We start from the raw sequence: 18,073 nt of genomic DNA on the forward strand, positions 1-18,073 counted from the left end.
TATATAAATGGGGGGGCTTAATCTTTTTAGAAAGGCCTCCTTCACTGTGGACAGTCCTACAGATGTCTAAGGTAGTAATTCCAAACCTTTTGCTCACCGCGGAGTCCTGTCGGGAATCACTACTCTAAAGAATGATGTGACTCGAATGGTTAAATATTACGAAGGTAACAGAGGGCTCTTTAAGTTATTCCGAGTCGAATAAAATTAAATTCCTACAATACAAATATTCATGAGTGAGACATATTGAATCATATATATAAAATAAATAGTAGACTCGAGTACTAATGCCACGATTCAGAGCGCTCTCAATGAGAGATGAATATAGACGTAAAACTAGTAAGATACTAATACATACTATACTAACATTAATATATAATAAATAGGATGTAAACAGGTAGGATGGTTGGTTTGTGTGGCTCGTAGTATCGCCCTGACAGAATGATTTTGTGGATGAATGGGAGAGGGAGGGGACAATAGAAGAAGAAAACCAAGGAATAATAAAATAAATAAGAATTCTACTATCGTGACTGACTGAGAAGAAAGAGAGAGAGAAGGAAGGAGTAAAAGAGAGAGAGGTGATACAGGTAATGGAGTAGTGATCTCGCGTGCGTGTCATGTGAAGTTAAAGTGTCTCGGCCCTCTTGAGTAGGTTCGGCGTTGTGGAAGTGTTGACTGGTCTGTTCAGTAGTTAAAGAAGATGTGTGTGTGCATGTGTGTGTTTCTTTCTTGAACTCACTCTCCTTCGTCTTTCTCTTCACTTTTGTTCTCTGGGTGTCTTTGCGTGTCTCTGCGTGTTATTGTACCTGTGTTTCCCTCTCTCAACTCTACACTGTGCTCCAGTGGATGGATTGGATATTACTGCTGCATTTGGTGGTGGTGGAGTTCCTGCTGCCTACTCCAGACTGTGGACTATCTCTCTTGTGATTGAGATTCTATTGGACTGTCTACTCAAGTTGTGCAACGGGAGTGAGAGTGGGAAAGGGACTGATTCAATGAATCTCCTCTTGGCTGCCAAGAAGAAGAAGAAGAAGGAAGAATTGAAGTGTGTCGGGGTTGGCCTAGTTTTTGAATGAAAGGATCGGGTTCTTGGTGGTCCTGGTGTTTGTTTTTGCCATGGAGACGAGCCTGAACGGCGTCGTGATTGGAAAGAAAAAGAAGACGAACCTGAGCCGTGACTCCTCCTTCCGAGCCATGACGGACTACTACGAGACGACGAGCAGCTCTTCCTCCTTCAAGTCCCTGGGGGAAGTGGCGCTCTCTGCTGGCTCTGCTACCAAGGGAAAAGTGAGCAAAAATCCTTCTCTTCCCCCCTATGCTCGAAATGCGGAGTCGAGAGCATCCTACAACGAACGGAGGTCACGCCCACAGCCCTATCGCAGCAATACGAGCCTGGATGACCCTCCAGACAAGGAAACTCCCCTGAGAGAGTACGGAAGTCACGGATCTCTGGACGTTTTGTCGCGTTTTGATCCTCCTCCTGTGGCAGTGAGTACTCTTCAGCGCAAGTCGGAGGAGCAACATCCTCCGGAGCAAGCCTCTCCCAAATCAAAAAAAAAGACTTTTTTCAATGAAAAGTCCCTCTTTAAAAAGTTTCGAGGGCATCCCAAAGAAACGGAGGAGCTGGACGTTCGCTCCTCTCACCCCATTTACCATCACCATCATCCTAATAATAACAACAACACAATTCACCACCATCTTCATCATCATAAAACACCTGAAGATCGACATCGACGACGTTTCTTCGCTCATTATGATATTTCTAGTGTTTGTGCTTCCCTCAGTCCTACGGGACATCTAAAAACATTGGAACGAAGAAATACAACGACAGGGGCCTCTGCTGCCTCGGCAGCACTACGCCATAGTCGAGAGACATCGGAATCTTCTGCAGATGCAGATCAAGGAGATCATATTAGCAATAAACTTGTACTCAGGTAGGATTTATTTATTTAAATATTAATATATGTATCTCATCTATTGATTGCGATATGTACTCCTTAGTCCTTGCATTCATTAAAAGACTTCAAAATCGGGATCTGATCCATATATTCATGTAATACGTACTTTATAATGTACATCAAACGTCAACGTTAGAAGATGACAACAAAACGAGTGTTTATATTATCATCTATCACATAGATATATGTATATTTTCACTACTGAGGAGCTTCATTCATTTATAACTAACGTAGTCTCCATTTTTTTTTTTTAATCCAAAGGTTGGTGTAATATATTTTATATGTATGAAGATACGTTGTAAGAGCTATAATTTCAATTACAAAGACATCCATACATGTACTCTACATTAGAGTTGGTAGAATTGCTTTAATTTAAAGTACATGATATAATATGTATACAATGCAAGATAGCCTTGAAGTAATTGAATATGAAAGAAAGATGCTTTGTTTAAATAGGAACGAACGAATATTCTTCATCGTCGTCACATCATATCCCTCACATTAATAAACATGCGTCTTCCTCCATATTTAGTCAAAAGCAAACTACTCAAAATATATGTAGGTATGGTATTATTTATTTAGCTAGCCATATTCTAATGTCATACCATACAAACGAAAGGGTTCATGACAAGGCATTTCCAAATCATTTTTTTTAAATAACCCCCTCATCACGAATGATCGATATTTGTATTTGTGTAACATATTATATCAACATATGTATTTGAAAATACCTTCAATGTTGTTATGAGGCTATAGGTTTGAAGCCCCTTTCTCTCATGAAGACAGAAACAGAGCTTGTATTCACGACCCGGACTCTGTAATTGCACTAAGAATTTTAATAAACTACAACAGACACGAAGTGAAAAGACTCAGACATCATTCTTTATATTTCAAATGATTATTTAAGCGCCATTTATCGTTGTTTTTTATGGATGAATTTTAGTATTTACAGTAATACTTTGATATACGTGCTGCATTCTGATTAAAACTTTGCATTGACATTCGACGGTACGCGAAAACTGCTTCAAGTTTTTTTTATGTTGTTCCATATGGAATAAATTGCTTTGACTCACAAATTTTGCCCTGGAACGAATTAAACTCGTATGTGAAGGCATTACTGTTTTGATGATAACAGCAGACTTAATCGTATTTGGACTCAAGTTGCATTTACAAAAACTGCATTTCGTCTCTAAGTGAAAAGATTTGCGACTTCCCAACTGAAAGACTTGGGAGACACTTGAGTTATACAAAATGCCTCGTGCTAGTGCTGTGTCGATCCTTATTTACGACTGAAGACTGCAACTCAGTTCAGTCTCGGTTCGGTCAAGTTCAGTCCTAAAACTTATTAAGTTCGGTCCTAAACGACGTTACTCAACTTTATTTATTTTCTTTTAATCTGTTCTAAGACTGAAACGAATAAATAAGGACTAATACAACACTACTCGTGCACAACTTTTGTCAGCGGTCCCCATTCATTTATTGCAGATCAAGTATTTTCTTTCTGTATCTCTTTTCCTTCTACTCTATATACAAATTTGTCGAATCAATCTACATGTTCTACGAATGATGATGCTTTCCTAATCATTGGTTGATGGAATTGTCTTTGAACCGGAAATGACACATATTTTCATGAAGTGGTACTACTTCATATTTTATATATAGAGAGAGTTCCAAAAGAAGAAAAGTTCTCATAATTATTTAACTTTTTTGTTCATTCTTCCTTCCCCCCTCTGCCCCCTCTTATTTCCTTTGTTGTTGTTGAAAGTTAAATTATTGTACATGTGAAGTTATAGTCGGTCGTCGAGCTGAGGAATGAAAGAACACAGGAGGAGGAGTTGAAGGAAGTTAGGAACGAACGAACAAGAAGAGGCTTGAAGATAAAAGAAGACTGATATTTGAGATTTTTATTTTTTCTTCTTGTTGCTATTTCTTAAACATTAAAAAAGAGAACATTTTCCTTCCCTTCATTCAAAATGAGGGAAGATATATATTCTATAGAATATGACACTCACAACCTTTTCAGAATAAATACGAAATCACTCTAATTTATACACATATAATGAGTGATTATTCTCACATTTCCCCCAATAATAATAGTAATACCTAATGATGACTCCTTGGTAACTTTTTCTCCTGTGGTATTATTATAATATACATATATTAATAACTGGAAGGTAATTTCTATATGCCCTAACTGATGTTATTATATACATATATATTAAATGTAATAACTTATTAATTGTACTCTGTAATTATTAAGTGCCTTTTAAATGTACTTAATTGTATATTATGTTACTGTTATACAAATGTAGAATATACAATTTATGGCTCGTCAATACAAAAGCAAGCTAGAATGTAGGATTTTCTCAAAAATGAGTAATATTATCTACATTTGTATTTTTTTTTCAAAGAAAATATCGTCCATTTTGATTGATAATTACTTTGATTAATCCTTTAGAGGCGCTGCAAATTTCACTTGACGGCTTCTTAAAATTTCTCATCATTATTGACAGATAGAAAATATGACGAATGATTATATCGTTGAAAGGCCCCATATCAGTGGCAAATAATGTATCATCATAGTTGATTAAATTACAACAATATCTTGAACAATTTTATTAATTGATTTTGTGGATATACTACTAGTCTATTTTTTAACTGTTAGAGACTGTCAATTTTACGAAGTAACATTTCATTTGTATGCAAATGGTGGATTTTATTACTATTTAAAGGGGTTTGTATTAAAAATATGTACTTCAACAAAGCTCTAGACAGATTGAATCCGAACTATACGGGTTGTTATAATATAAATATAACTCAAAAATAGCATGGAATTATAATTGAAATCAGATGTGGGTCTCATAAAAAAGTGGGTCGCAGTTTATAAATCCCTGTGCTAGGCTATAGCTAACATTTTTAAAGGTCTTAATCAATTCTAGAAATGCGAATATAATAATGGACCACCAAAATATCTCAAGGAATATTATTAAAGTGTTAAGGTATATTTATGAAGTTAATAAATAAAACATTTGTAGCCCGTCAATACAAAAGCAAGATAGAAGGATTTGCCTCAAATTTGAATTTAGATTACATTTCCATTCATCGTCAAATTATTGTCAATTTCTCTGAACAAATTCTTCTTATTAGCCTTTTGGGTATGCCGCAAATTGCACTAAAAAGTAGCTGTAATTGATCGTCACAATATAAAAATGAGGAATTGAAAAATTGTATTGGAAAGGGTCCATATCGGGGTCAATATATGTATTTTAATTCCAATTAAGGTTTCAAACTGAAGCTAAGAGTATTGGATATCTTAACTTATTCTAGTTATTTGAATACAAAGCCAACAATGGCCTCAAACCTATTAAATATTGGGTTGTATGTATAAATAAGAAGTAAACTAATAAATTGAGCTTTCCCCCTTTTTTTGATTTTTGCTCAAGATTGTTTTTATGTTGACGCACCACATTTATGTTCCTTTCTGTTCTAAATCTAATGGTTGGCTCTGGGTTGTTTTTTGGTACCTATGGCTATTGGATACTACATACATACATCATAATTATTTATCCTTTTAATTATTATTATCAAAAGTAAATCCATAATTAATTAAGTATATCTTTGTTACTATAAAAATATGACTCGTCATATTGTTATGTACTAAGCTTATTACGTAATGCTCATTTAAAATATATATGTAAAATATCTACATTCATAAATTTATGTCTTACTTAAACTAGCTTGCCAGATATTTCCTTTATTTTTTGTTTTACGTGTACATTGCATTTATATTACAATCTTAACCTATCAAAATAACTACAATTTAAATATCATATGCTTCTCGTTGTAAGTGGGATAACAAATATTTTAATGCATTTGTCTTTGATTTCTGTTAATTAAAGAAAATATCTATACTCCTATTAATGCGACAGAATATATGTACAAATGATACATTCTAGACAATAACTTTACAATCAGAGTTTTATAAGGATTCGAGTCTGAATTCGCAGTTTAATGAACTTACTGATGTACGACTCGTAAGTAAGATATAGTTCCCAGCCCAGTTTTACTGAGCCACCATATATATATATATATATATATATATATATTCTATTAATGTTCCATTATAATATAAATAGAAAAATGGATTTGAAGTAATATTAATCATAATTTGAAATAAAGGAAGTTTGGGAGCCTTCTAAATCTTTTCATTTCGAGTACCCAAATCGAACCATGAAGTGACCAAGACCTTACTTTCAATGCGAATCTTAAGTAAAATCGACTCCTAGGCTCAGCTCTGCCGATTCAGTAGTAACCATAAATATTAAGATTACATCATTATATTAATCATAGTTTGAAATAAAGGATATTTGTGGGGGTCTAAATCTTTGAACTTCGAGTTCTTGAATCGAGCCATGATGTCACAGTTTAATGAACTTACTTCCAATGCGAATTGTATGTAGAATTGAGCCTTAAAGTCACAGTTTAATGAGTTGATAATTTACAAAATTTCTATTGTAAATTGTGAGTAGAATTGAGTCCTCGGCTCAGCTCTGCCAATTCAGTCACCATCAATATTAGAACTCCATCATAATATAAATAGATTAATGAAAGAAAATATGTTTGTGAGCCTTTAAAATATTTTAACTTCGATTTTTCGAATTGAACCATGAAGTGGTAGTTTGATAAGACTTATGTGAGACTCGAGTACTACTACAAACCTCCAGCTGAGTTACAATACAATGTTTTGAAATGGGATATTTATATGATAGTAGTGGTAAATCTTTTTGTTTTGTTTTAAATAAGAGATCATATGAGGCCATAAATATGCTACATGTCCTTTGAAAGTTTTTTTTTTTTTTTTATTGTCTAAGAAGAAATCTTCTTTGACTAAATATCATGTACAAAATATACGCACAATCATACATATGTATTGCTGTTCCTGTGCTCACAGGTATTGTGATTTCCGGTCGGAATAATTAGTAGATGTACATATTATTATGTACCTTTGGTTACCATGTTATTATCTATACATGATATCCTTTGCAATTAGGTATTCAACAATATGAAATTGAATTTTCTTTTATATATAGAGAGAGAGAGAGAGAGCTTTGAAGAAGATGAAGAATGTTCAGATGAATCTCTCTTGGGGGATCCCTCTCCCTTCTTTTACCTCTTATTCCTTCATATTAAACCAACTTGTAAATGACTATACATTCTCCCTCACTCTGATTTGTTTTTGTTTGATCACTTGACTCTTTATCCTTATTATGTTACTCTTATACACAATTCCTCCTCCATTTTGAACAAAAGTTCACATACCGTACCATACTATCAATACATTACTAAAACAAATCAACCATTTACTTTTATATCATCCATGAAGCAATCATAAATTTATATTTTTGTGATTAATATAAAATAAAAAACTTTTCATTCTTTTATTGTGGCGATCAACTTTGGCTACTTAAAGTGCAATTTGCCACACAAAAAATAATTTGTTATATTGAAATTGCCGAATATTTGTAGAAGAACACCAATGTAATCCATGCTCAATTTTGATAAAAATTGTTCCAGCTTGCTTTTTATTTTCATTCTAATTTATAATTACCAGGGGCATCCGGATGATGATGACAATTTTTTTTTTGTTGGGGGCGCAGGGAAGGGCTTGGTTTTTAGAATTTTTTGAAAAAAAATTCAAAATTAAATTTAAAATATTAGATTTTTTTGAAAAAAAAATAACAAAATCTAAAGCTATTCCCATAAAATTATTTTTTTTTGAAAAATAATTCAAATATAAATTTTTTTTCGGAAATAAATTTAAAAAAATTAAACTTGAAATATTTCGAAAAAATTACAAAATCCGCAGCTATTCACAGAAAATTAAATTTTTTCGGAAATAAATTCAAAAATTAAATTTCAAATATTTAAAAAAAATAATTCAAGAATCCAAAGGTATTAACAGAAAATGTAATTTTTTGGAATAAAAATTCAAAAACTAAATTTCTAGTTTTAAAATTTTTAGAAAAAAAATTCAAAAATCTCCAGCTATTCACAGAAAATTTTATTTTTTTGAATTTTTTTTGAAAAATTATTTTTTCTAGTAGAACTCAAAAATTCCTTAATTTGGGGCGGACGTCCCTGATGACCATTATTCCTATTCATGTAGATATTTTAAAAATATATCCTGGGGACGCCCCTGATAAACCATGTGTATATAAACTAGTCATTTCGTTGCGGGTATGACAATGTTGCAATATAATGTGATAATTATTTTTATAAAGGTTACATATTTAATTTTTCTTTTATTAAAATAATAATTTAAACATTCCGGAACGTTAGTAATAGCTTCTTTTATTTAAAGTAAAAAAAAAAAGAAGAGAAACTTAAATATCATGTGCTATCTCTAGAACTAATCAAATATTATACACATATAATTTTTGTGTATGGTTTGGCATGAATTTTTACGTCATATTAGTATAATAGGCCTAACCTTGTAATACTGTTCTACTTTTAATTTTGTATAAGACGTGTGAGAATATACCGTGTGGGCTATATAAATCTGAACAATTACTAATTCAATAGTTATAGAAGGTTGTGTTATTGAAATTAATTCATATTCCGATATGTTAAAGCATAAACTATTAGTTACAAAACAAAATACACTTGAACGTTATCGACGAATTTCCATTCGCGCCCTCCAAGCAGTTTGGCGTCTACGCCGTCAGTAAATCTGAAACGTTGGAGAGGAAGAAAAGCTCTGTCAAAAAGGACAAACTTGACCCAGAGGAATTAAAGAAAAAAGCCCAGGTCAATCCCTCAAGTCCCAGAGAGCTATCAAAAAGTGGGTGGAAAGAGTCTTTTTTGAGAGTAGAGAGGCCACTTTTGACACCAGTAATGAAATAAACTTATCTCTTCCGTTCCCAGCAGGGCTGCTGAGTTGGTTCATAAAATGCTCGACTTCTACTCCACTATTTTGAATATCTCCGACTCCGACTTCTTCTCATCTTTTTAATAATTTTAGAGCCTTTACAAGTACTTTAGAGGCATTTGAGTCTAGAGACTATAGATATAGATTTAATCTATAGCTGTAGGTAATTATTAGTTCAATGTAGTAAATAATTGTGCCAAGTATAAAGGAAATATATGGAATATAAGATATTAAACAAGATGAATAACTAATTAAATGGATCAAAATCTATCTATTGCTAATACATTTATAAGTTTCCATACATAATTTATGCACTCGTAACCAAAGAACAAGAATAAAAACAACCTCTCACTGTAACGTTACCCTTAACTCTGATGACATTGACTATTCACTTCAAGAAGGAATGAACTAGCATACCTAGTGGCTATGTTCTACCCAACATAATAATTTAGACTTAAGAGATGTTTGGCAATTGTGATTATATAGACTATAGAGCATGTTTAAAATTTGTGAAGTAAACTTATAAATGAGTTAACTTTTAGTTTAATAAATTAATAGTACATAATACCTATAATTTATAACTATTTAGAAAAAACTTTACGAACACTCAAGATGAGCATTAGGTTATAAATAATTTTTATTTACCTAAATTATAATAATTTTCGTAGCCGGTATCGGAGTCTGTACAAATTTTCCGACTCCGACTCTACCAAAAAAAAATCCCGACTCTACAGTCCTTGTTGCAAGACTCTTTTGAACTCTATTTTGACACTTTTGGCTCCCCTATAAGCCTCCCGCCGCCGCCGCTTGGCACTCACCATTGCCACTAAGGGCGGTTATATTAATTATTAAAAGAACTCACATCTATTTGTAGTATTAATTTTGTTGAAATTCTATTGTTAATTAATAAATTATATCTTGATGAAATTTAAATTTCAAAGGGTTCAGATTTTAATGGACCACTCAGTATTAGTGTTGAGAATGGGTCCAAGACCGAGTTTTCCCTCTAATTTGGTATTGTGTGACTTTTTCTGGACGAATATTTTGGTCCAAACCATGATCTTAGACCTTAAATCGTTTTCTAATGATGCACGAATTTTCTCCCCTATTCTGATTTGTGAGTTGTACAAATGATTTATTATACTTTGTATGACGTTATTGTAGGTCGAATCAATTTTGAAATACATATGTCATCATCAGCAATGAATGAATGGAATTGGTCTATACCAATCCAGACCGAATTAGTGATGTCCACTAACTGATGGAAATGTGGAAAAAATGGCAAAGTTATTTTAGGCAGACCCTTACTTTTAGTCTTAATTTAAAAAAAAAAGGTTATCACATCGAATTCAAAATTTATATTCCAATGTTTCACAAAATGATTGGGAAATTCAATGTGCGACATAAAAGTATTATAAAGGGTGGTGTTGCTGGAGTTTCTAGCCTATTGTGTGAGACTTGAAAGCCCTGGAATGTGGACACATGTTTAATAAGACATTTGACATTCAAATGCTAGGTGATGAAAGAGCTGATTTTTTTAGTAATTGTAAGTTGAAAATATATAGGCTCACACTAACTTCAACTCGCCCATCACTAATATATGTTGAATATATCGGTCTAAATTACAACACATATTGAAAATTACAAAAATTGTTATATTTAAAAAAAATGTCATCAAATTTGGAAAATTTAATTCATAAATACAATTAAAGGAAACCTTATTTACATTTTCAATCAATATATTAATCACCCTCGTAATCCCCTTTCATTTACCAAGCTCTTGACTTTTTTTTCTTTTTTTTTTTCAATCTACTCTTCCATTATGACAAAATTGTCTTAATTAAGATAAGCAATTTTTTTTTCCCGCAAGATTATCTTACTTACTCATAACTAATTACGACGAAGATGGCACATTTTCGTATCCATTAAATAGTAATAATAATATTTACTTTGAATCTACTAACTAAAATAATATTTTCATTCAATGAGTCAGAAGAGGAGTTCTTTGAAAAAAATAGTTGCAAAAAAAGAAATAAAGAGGAAAAAAAATTACTTCTTTGATGCCATCACATTTTTTGATAATGAGTTATATATTTTCGTAATAATTTTATAAATTGGGAGAAAATTATTATTATTAATTTTTTGTTCGAATTGTCGTACAATAGGGTTTTCATCTTATCTTAAAAGCTCACATATTTTATGGATTATTTCATTATATGATATATACACAGGGTTGAACAGCAAAACGTGGACTCTCGAACCTCCTGGCCTTCATTACCTCTATCAGAAGGTGGTGTGGGGTCATTGTGTATAAGGGCAATCCCAAGTCGGCCTTCACAGCCCTTCAAATAGTTCTTTCAGGTCCGAAGAAGTCGTTGGGGAGGCGATTTGGTGGGGTCCTCCTTGATCTTCTTCTCCAAGCTGGACATAAACTCTGTATCCCTGATTTAACATTTGCTTCCTACTTTTCTGGAAATGTTTTTTTCATCATTCTCCATCTTGACCACCTTGAAAACCAGGCTCCTGGAATACTTCACAATAAGGAGTCTTAGCAGTCTTGCTGTTCCGGTTCTTGATTTTTTGTGCAATTGCAGCGTTTTCCAATCATTTTCTTTACGTTGCCAGGGTGCTACAGTTGTATCTGAGTTCCAAATAGCTAAGGGCTTCTTATAGATCTGGAAAAGGGGTTTTAGGGACCCGACAGTGTAAATACAAGAGGGAAGGGGTAGGGTAGATTATGGATCCAGGTCCGCTACTAAGCTTGTCGGAGCCCTATAGTATGATAACTATAATATTTCTTAAGCCAGGGTTTTTCAAACTTCACTATGCCCATCTCCCCCTACACTTAAACATTATAAACTTAGGCCACCTCTGTACAAGTTTTCGGGACCCCTGCTGGAACTTAGGAGACGACGCACGTCCTTTCATAGGTCTCCTCAGTTTTGGGAACAAGTAAAGGTCAAATGGGCCAAATCCGATTCATATGGAGGCTGAGGCATGATTGTGGTATTTTTTTGGCTTCAAAATGCAATGATTATTTTGGTCAAAATTAAACTGTTTATAGCTGAAACAGTAAATATATGTTTGTGGCGAGTGTACTAACATAAAAGAATAAAAAAATCCAAATGTATCTTGCCCGCGAAATTTGAAAAGTCATCTTGCTTTTAGAACACACCTCGTGTATATATATATATATTACCTTGTAAATGAGACATTTAAATAGACCTCATTATTTACAATACCAACCAACCAACCACGGAATGAGATACCTTAGGGAAGCTCGATTTTTCTTTGTTTTTGTAAGTTTTTATGTTTCATGTGAGCATATGTTTGTTTAAATAATTTTCATGTAATTAATTCAATTATTATTTCATATCATTATTTTTTAACAAACTGATATAATATATAGCTTTTTATTTTTGTGCCTTTAGCTGTCCTTACTTTAGAAACGAAGTTGGTGGAGAAGTAGAACGGAATGTAGCGTTGAGTCGAGAAACTTGTCAAAAAAGAAATTCAATTTCACATAGACATTCTGAGAACTCGAACACTACTGCCTGGCATACACCTGCTATGGCCAGAGGATTTTCCCTGCTCGATAATGAGGAATCTTATTGGAAAAACGGTTATTGTCCCTATCGTAAAGTACCTACGAATATTGTCGAAAGAGTTGATCAAGGAGCATCTTTTTTCAAAAAACATTTTTATGGGAAAGGTATAAATCATGGGTCTCCAATGATTAATGCTTTTAATCATTATAATAATTCATCATTTTAGAACATCAAAACTGGTTTGGTATAGATGAGAATCTCGGGGCAGTTGCTATATCCATTCGTAGAGAAAAAGTAGTCCATGATATTTTTGGTTCTGGAGTTGGATTGGATGATCCTATGAAAGATCAATACATGTATAGGATAATGTTTCGGAGCTCGGAACTTTTACCTCTTCGAGGATGTGTATTGGAGGAGTCAATTCCTGCTTTAAAGTCGGAAAAAATCAAAACAATTCCCACAAAGGAAGTTCTGGAGTTTATTTGCCCTGAGCTCACTTTATCTAGGTATGTTTTCTTAGTCACGTCCCTGATATATATAAGTACTGTTTATTTTATGCTCATTTTGTTTATTTAGTCTACATTTGGGTGTTCAATCTAGTGCCTGTGAGGAGGAACTGATCAAATTGGATGAGGCCTATGTTCATAATAAGTACAAAGTATGATTTTTCTCTAGTTTTTCATTAATTTTCATGGACTAATAATTAGTTATTATTTCTCTCATTTCAGGTTGGATTAATGTATTGCCGCGAAGGTCAGCAAACTGAAGAAGAAATGTATAATAATGAGGAGGGAGGTGCAGCTTTCAACGAATTCTTGGAAATGATTGGACAAAAAGTAAGACTTAAAGGTTTTTCCAAGTACAAAGCTGGTCTCTGCAACAAAAGTAAGTAATTTTTGCTTTTTATGGATCAAAATTTCCTTTATGTGTAATATTTATATATATTTACTCAACAGATGATTCGACGGGTTTATATTCTGTATACACTGAGCATGAAAACGGTAGTGAAATCATGTTTCATGTCTCCACACTCCTCCCATTTACAAACAGTAATCGGCAGCAACTGCCTCGCAAACGATATATTGGCAATGATATTGTTACAGTTGTCTTCCAAGAGCCTGGAGCTTTACCCTTTATTCCCAACATCAAGTCTCAATTCCAACATGTTTTTATCGTTGTTCAAGCTCATAATCCTTGTAGTGAGAATACTCAGTATAGGTAAGGTTTATTATTCAAAATGATTTAGATAGTCTATTTATGTAACATCATTTATTTATTCAGTGTGGCTGTAAGTCGCTCTAAATCCGTTCCAATGTTTGGACCACCCATCCCAGAGGGTGCCATGTTCCCCAAGTCAAAAGCATTTGCTAATTTTCTATTAACCAAAATTATAAATGCTGAGAATGCAGCTCATCACTCGGACAAATTTGTCAGTATGGCTATAAGAACCCGGCAGGAACTTTTAAAGGATTTGACAACTAATTTCAGCTCACCTACAACTCTTGAATCTGGCTCAAAATTCAGTGAGTCATTCTTATATTTATTTACTTATGAAATGTATATGACATAATAATATATTATTTGTAAGGTATTTTCGGTCCAAAAAAGAAAGATAAGTTAAAGCCAAGATTTTCACCTGATGCATCTCTTAGAGGTGCTTTATCCTGGCGAGTTGTTGCCGAAGATTGTTTAACTCGTCAGGAAGTCTATGCATTTGTTGCTATTTCAGCAGATTCTATTATCCTTGTATTGGATAATGTTCATCGTGACGTTATGTTTGTAACAACAACTAGATCAATATTGGGATGGACAGCACTGGCAAACTCAATCCGTATTTATTTTCATCAAGGTGAAGCGCTAATTTTGCACTCAAAAGATTGGGAGACTGAAGATATGTCTGAAATCGCTCAAAGGTTAAAGGCTGTAACGACTGGAGCTCCAACTCAAGAATTTACTCTACGGCGCAACCAGATGGGACAGCTTGGCTTCCATGTTCAACATGATGGCCTTATTACTGAAGTTGAAAATTATGGTTATGCCTGGCAAACTGGTCTAAGACAAGGCTCAAGACTTGTTGAAATTTGCAAACATCATGTAACTACATTAACCCACGAGCATATGGTGGATTTGCTTAAAACATCCATGACTGTAACTGTAACTGTGATACCTCCTCACCCTGATGGATCCCCAAGAGTTGGGTGTAATTTGAAAAATTGTCCTCATCCTTATGGAAGTCCATCTGAAGGAGACTATGAGAACTTAAGCAATTCTTCTTCAAATGTTGGAGATAGCAAAATTGAAGGCAGCAACTCTGTAGAAACTAAGCAAGGATGTGCACAGCAACCATCCAATAGTAAAATGTGTTATGAGAGAAGTGTTAGTCCTCCTAGGTCGACTGGTTCGTCTGGATATGGTACTGGTTCAAGTAGGAAGTCTTTAACAGAACAACGGTTCCCTGTTATATCCCAAGAGAATACACTCACAAGCTCATCCTCTGGGCATTCAAGTGATGATCGATGGTACGATTTTTCGGATCATAATCATGTTAATAATGCTTTGGAATCCAACAGTGAGTCTACAACTCCACCTCCTCTTCCAAATCGGGTTCTAGGTAATAAGCTATATCCAGTTCAAACGCAACAAATTGGTTTACCTTCTGTTTATCCTCGCACTTCGTATTCCTCATCACTTTACTTCGATTCATCTAATTCCAACCCAAATAAATTTGATTATGGAGAAGAGAAACGAACAAATGATGCAAAAGTCACTTATCTCACCGAATATGAGTTAAATCAACCTTCAACTAAACCTGTCGATCTTGTATTACAGCATGAAAGACTTGCTGCTCTTAAAACATCATCTGCCTCTTCTACTCCTGTATCTACAACCTCTTATGTCATTGATGGAGGTAATACTACTGACTCAAGTTCCAACAGCAATGAGAGAATACCTCCACAAAGAAGTGAAGATGAGTTGTCAGCAAGTGAGTTTTTGTCATTATATTTTAAAAACATTTCTCATCATTTTCATGTCATCAGGTAGCATTAGTTTGTCACCACAGCGTCAAAGACGTACTTATGGAGGAGGATCTTTGACTCCTTCTAGTCAAGGTTCTCGAAATCAAAGTCCCAAAAACGTATTACTCAGATCATCCTATGATGGTGATGTCCAACCCAAAAAGAAATTAGTTGCTCGCAGTTCAAATCGTAACTCTGCAAGCCTCAACTCCAATACTCTTCAAGAAAATCTCATGAAACTAATTGGGCCTGAGCTAAATGAGGATAATAACTCTAAAGTTGGCAGCAACACTCCACTCGTTTCCTCTACTGCTTCATCCTCAATTATGAAAGTAAGCATATCATTGTACAGGTGTTTCGCAAACTCTGGACTGTGCAAAAATATTTTAAAATACCTATTGGCTATTAGTGGTATTACCATAACAATATTTTCGTAATGGTTCCGGTACCAAAAATAGTATTTGTATTTTTCGACATAAAAAATAAGATAAAAAAATCGTCAGGGAAATTTACTTATAGCGACGTCCGAAGTGTTTTTGTTTGGAGTATTATATTGGGCAACCGGATGGGCTAGTTCAGAAATTTGTTGATGTTATAAAAGAAAAATTTTCATTCTTGCTTTTTTTATTATTAATTATTGACGTCAATTTTCTAACTCAGAAATGTGGGGGAATACGTCATCGACAATTTCTTTATAACATATTGGCGATGCTTGTACCATCATTTGCGTTTTGTACCGTTTTTCATGCGTCAGCACCAGTGTACTACCGGTATATCGTACAACACTACCACCTTGTATCATTTTAATTAAATAAATGCACTTTGAGGAGGATTACAGATATCAAGGAGTGTTCCCTGTCCAGATGCTCAAAATGCTGAAGGGAAGGGGATGCAATTCATAAATTATATGAAGCACTGCCATAGTGAGTTGATAATTATTATTGGTAATTTTGAATTTTTTATTTTTTAGGCTTATGAAAGTATTTCACCGGGAAAGACTCCTCCTCGCAAACTTGGAACGGAACTAAGTTTGGTTAAATCCCGTTCCAGAGAGAATATATCTCAAAGTCTGACTACAAGTCCTGAATCCGTTAATTTCTTTCACATAGCTCGTCCAGCAACTGTATTATCCACTACTTCATCATCCTTAAGTCCAAACAACAATATCAATAATAATAATAACAATAAATTAGTTATCCATTCAGAGGATAAAAGGTAGAGTAATGGTTTTTGTGGGGTGGATTAGTCGCTAATAAATATAACTATTAATTCGTATCTCATTAAAACTTTAGTGAACGAAAGGATTCTGCTACTACTCCTATACCATTGCCTGATGCCTCAAAAGAAATGGATTGGACAAGTCTAGTCGATACAGCTACAAAGGCAATTACAACTGAAATGAAATCAAGCTCTGCTGAATCTACCAAGGAGTAAGAAAGTGAATTAACCTATGTACACTCCTCAGTGATGCCATTTTTTTTCTTTTCTTTTTTTTCCTTTATAGAAATTCTGAGAATCGTATGATGTCTGCCTTGATAGATGCTACGGGGAATCCCAATGGAACAAAGTCCATCCTTTCGTCCATATCAGAAAATCAAATGAAAGACTTGGTAGAGAAGGTACAACAGCTTGAAAGTCGACTAAATAGCCAGTCCCAAGAAAAAATAAGCTTGGAAGAAGAAATTGCGACACTCAGGGAAGAAAATCTTCGACTTCAAGAAGAGTCACAAACGGCTGCTCAACAATTAAGAAGATTTACGGAATGGTTTTTTCAAACCATAGACAAGAATTAGAGGATTTATTTATTATTATTATATATACCTACATATATATATACACACTCCTATATATACATATTTAAAAAAATATTATTTTATATATATATTACTATTTTTTTAAAAGAAACTGAGTCTAAAAACATCTACGACAGCAGCATGCCTTATTATGAAAAGTTGTATTTTAATCCGCTTATTATATTATTATTATTGGAAAGAGTGAGATAAAATTGATTATAATGATAAGAATGATATCTTATTGGACGTTGCTTAAGTCATGTTCCATTTCTTAATATACATATCATACACGTAACCCTTAAGATTCCAAGGAATTAATTCATTTCATCTATGCTTAAAACCTTTGTTTTTTTCTACTTTTTTAAAGATTGAATCACTGCTAAGCTTCTAACCAAGTGGCGAAACACATTTTCTTGTCTACGTGAAAACTTTTTTCTTCGTAAGATGTCGATTTTAAAATACCACGTATCACGGTTTTATATCGCTAGCTAAAAATATATCGTATCGATATGTCTGCTTCTTTTCCTCTAATTAGAGTTTTGAACGTCGATTAATTAAATTATAATTTTTCTTCTTTTTTTTTAACTATGAGCAATTCTCAACAATTATTGTATAATAATTCCATAGTAGCGAAGAATTGGCTAACTGCCAACTGATTTTGATCCTTTTTTCTGTTCGAAATCATGTCATTTCATACTCAATTATTGGTAAAATTATCAATTCAATATATATAGTAATTAATTGTTATCAATCAGCAAAATACAGAAGCCTATATTTCCTTTTTGTCAGTCAAGCCTGAGAGTGGATAAAAGAACTAGACGTGTGCATGTAG

At 33.6% G+C, this 18,073-nt stretch overlaps 1 protein-coding gene across 2 annotated transcripts; it reads left to right on the forward strand.

The window, feature by feature from the left end:
- Positions 1-296: 296 nt before the first annotated feature.
- Positions 297-17,536, forward strand: LOC121124896 (uncharacterized). Of its 2 annotated transcripts, XR_011781796.1 has the most exons (13): positions 297-1,931; positions 12,315-12,595; positions 12,658-12,937; positions 13,008-13,089; positions 13,160-13,316; positions 13,388-13,649; positions 13,713-13,954; positions 14,020-15,414; positions 15,470-15,780; positions 16,109-16,371; positions 16,419-16,663; positions 16,741-16,878; positions 16,953-17,042. XR_011781796.1 is itself a non-coding variant. In XM_040720096.2 (12 exons), exons 1-12 carry the CDS (start codon positions 1,114-1,116, stop codon positions 17,239-17,241), a joined length of 4,500 nt encoding a protein of 1,499 aa, XP_040576030.1. In that variant the 5' UTR covers positions 297-1,113; the 3' UTR covers positions 17,242-17,536. The 2 variants fall into 2 exon arrangements, 1 of the variants encoding a protein (XP_040576030.1); XM_040720096.2 differs by lacking the exon at positions 16,109-16,371 and having other exon boundaries at positions 16,953-17,536.
- The last annotated feature ends 537 nt before the right edge of the window (positions 17,537-18,073 follow it).

This window comes from Lepeophtheirus salmonis, chromosome 9, assembly GCF_016086655.4.
Source record: "Lepeophtheirus salmonis chromosome 9, UVic_Lsal_1.4, whole genome shotgun sequence".
Lineage (NCBI taxonomy): Eukaryota > Metazoa > Arthropoda > Copepoda > Siphonostomatoida > Caligidae > Lepeophtheirus > Lepeophtheirus salmonis.

Excerpts from the sequence above, each read along its gene's own strand:
- LOC121124896 (XM_040720096.2), top strand. The coding sequence starts at position 1,114 with ATGGAGACGAGCCTGAACGGCGTCGTGATTGGAAAGAAAAAGAAGACG. Across the intron at positions 1,932-12,314 it reads AGCAATAAACTTGTACTCAG|CTGTCCTTACTTTAGAAACG; the intron begins GTAGGATTTATT and ends TTGTGCCTTTAG. Across the intron at positions 12,596-12,657 it reads AAAACATTTTTATGGGAAAG|AACATCAAAACTGGTTTGGT; the intron begins GTATAAATCATG and ends TCATCATTTTAG.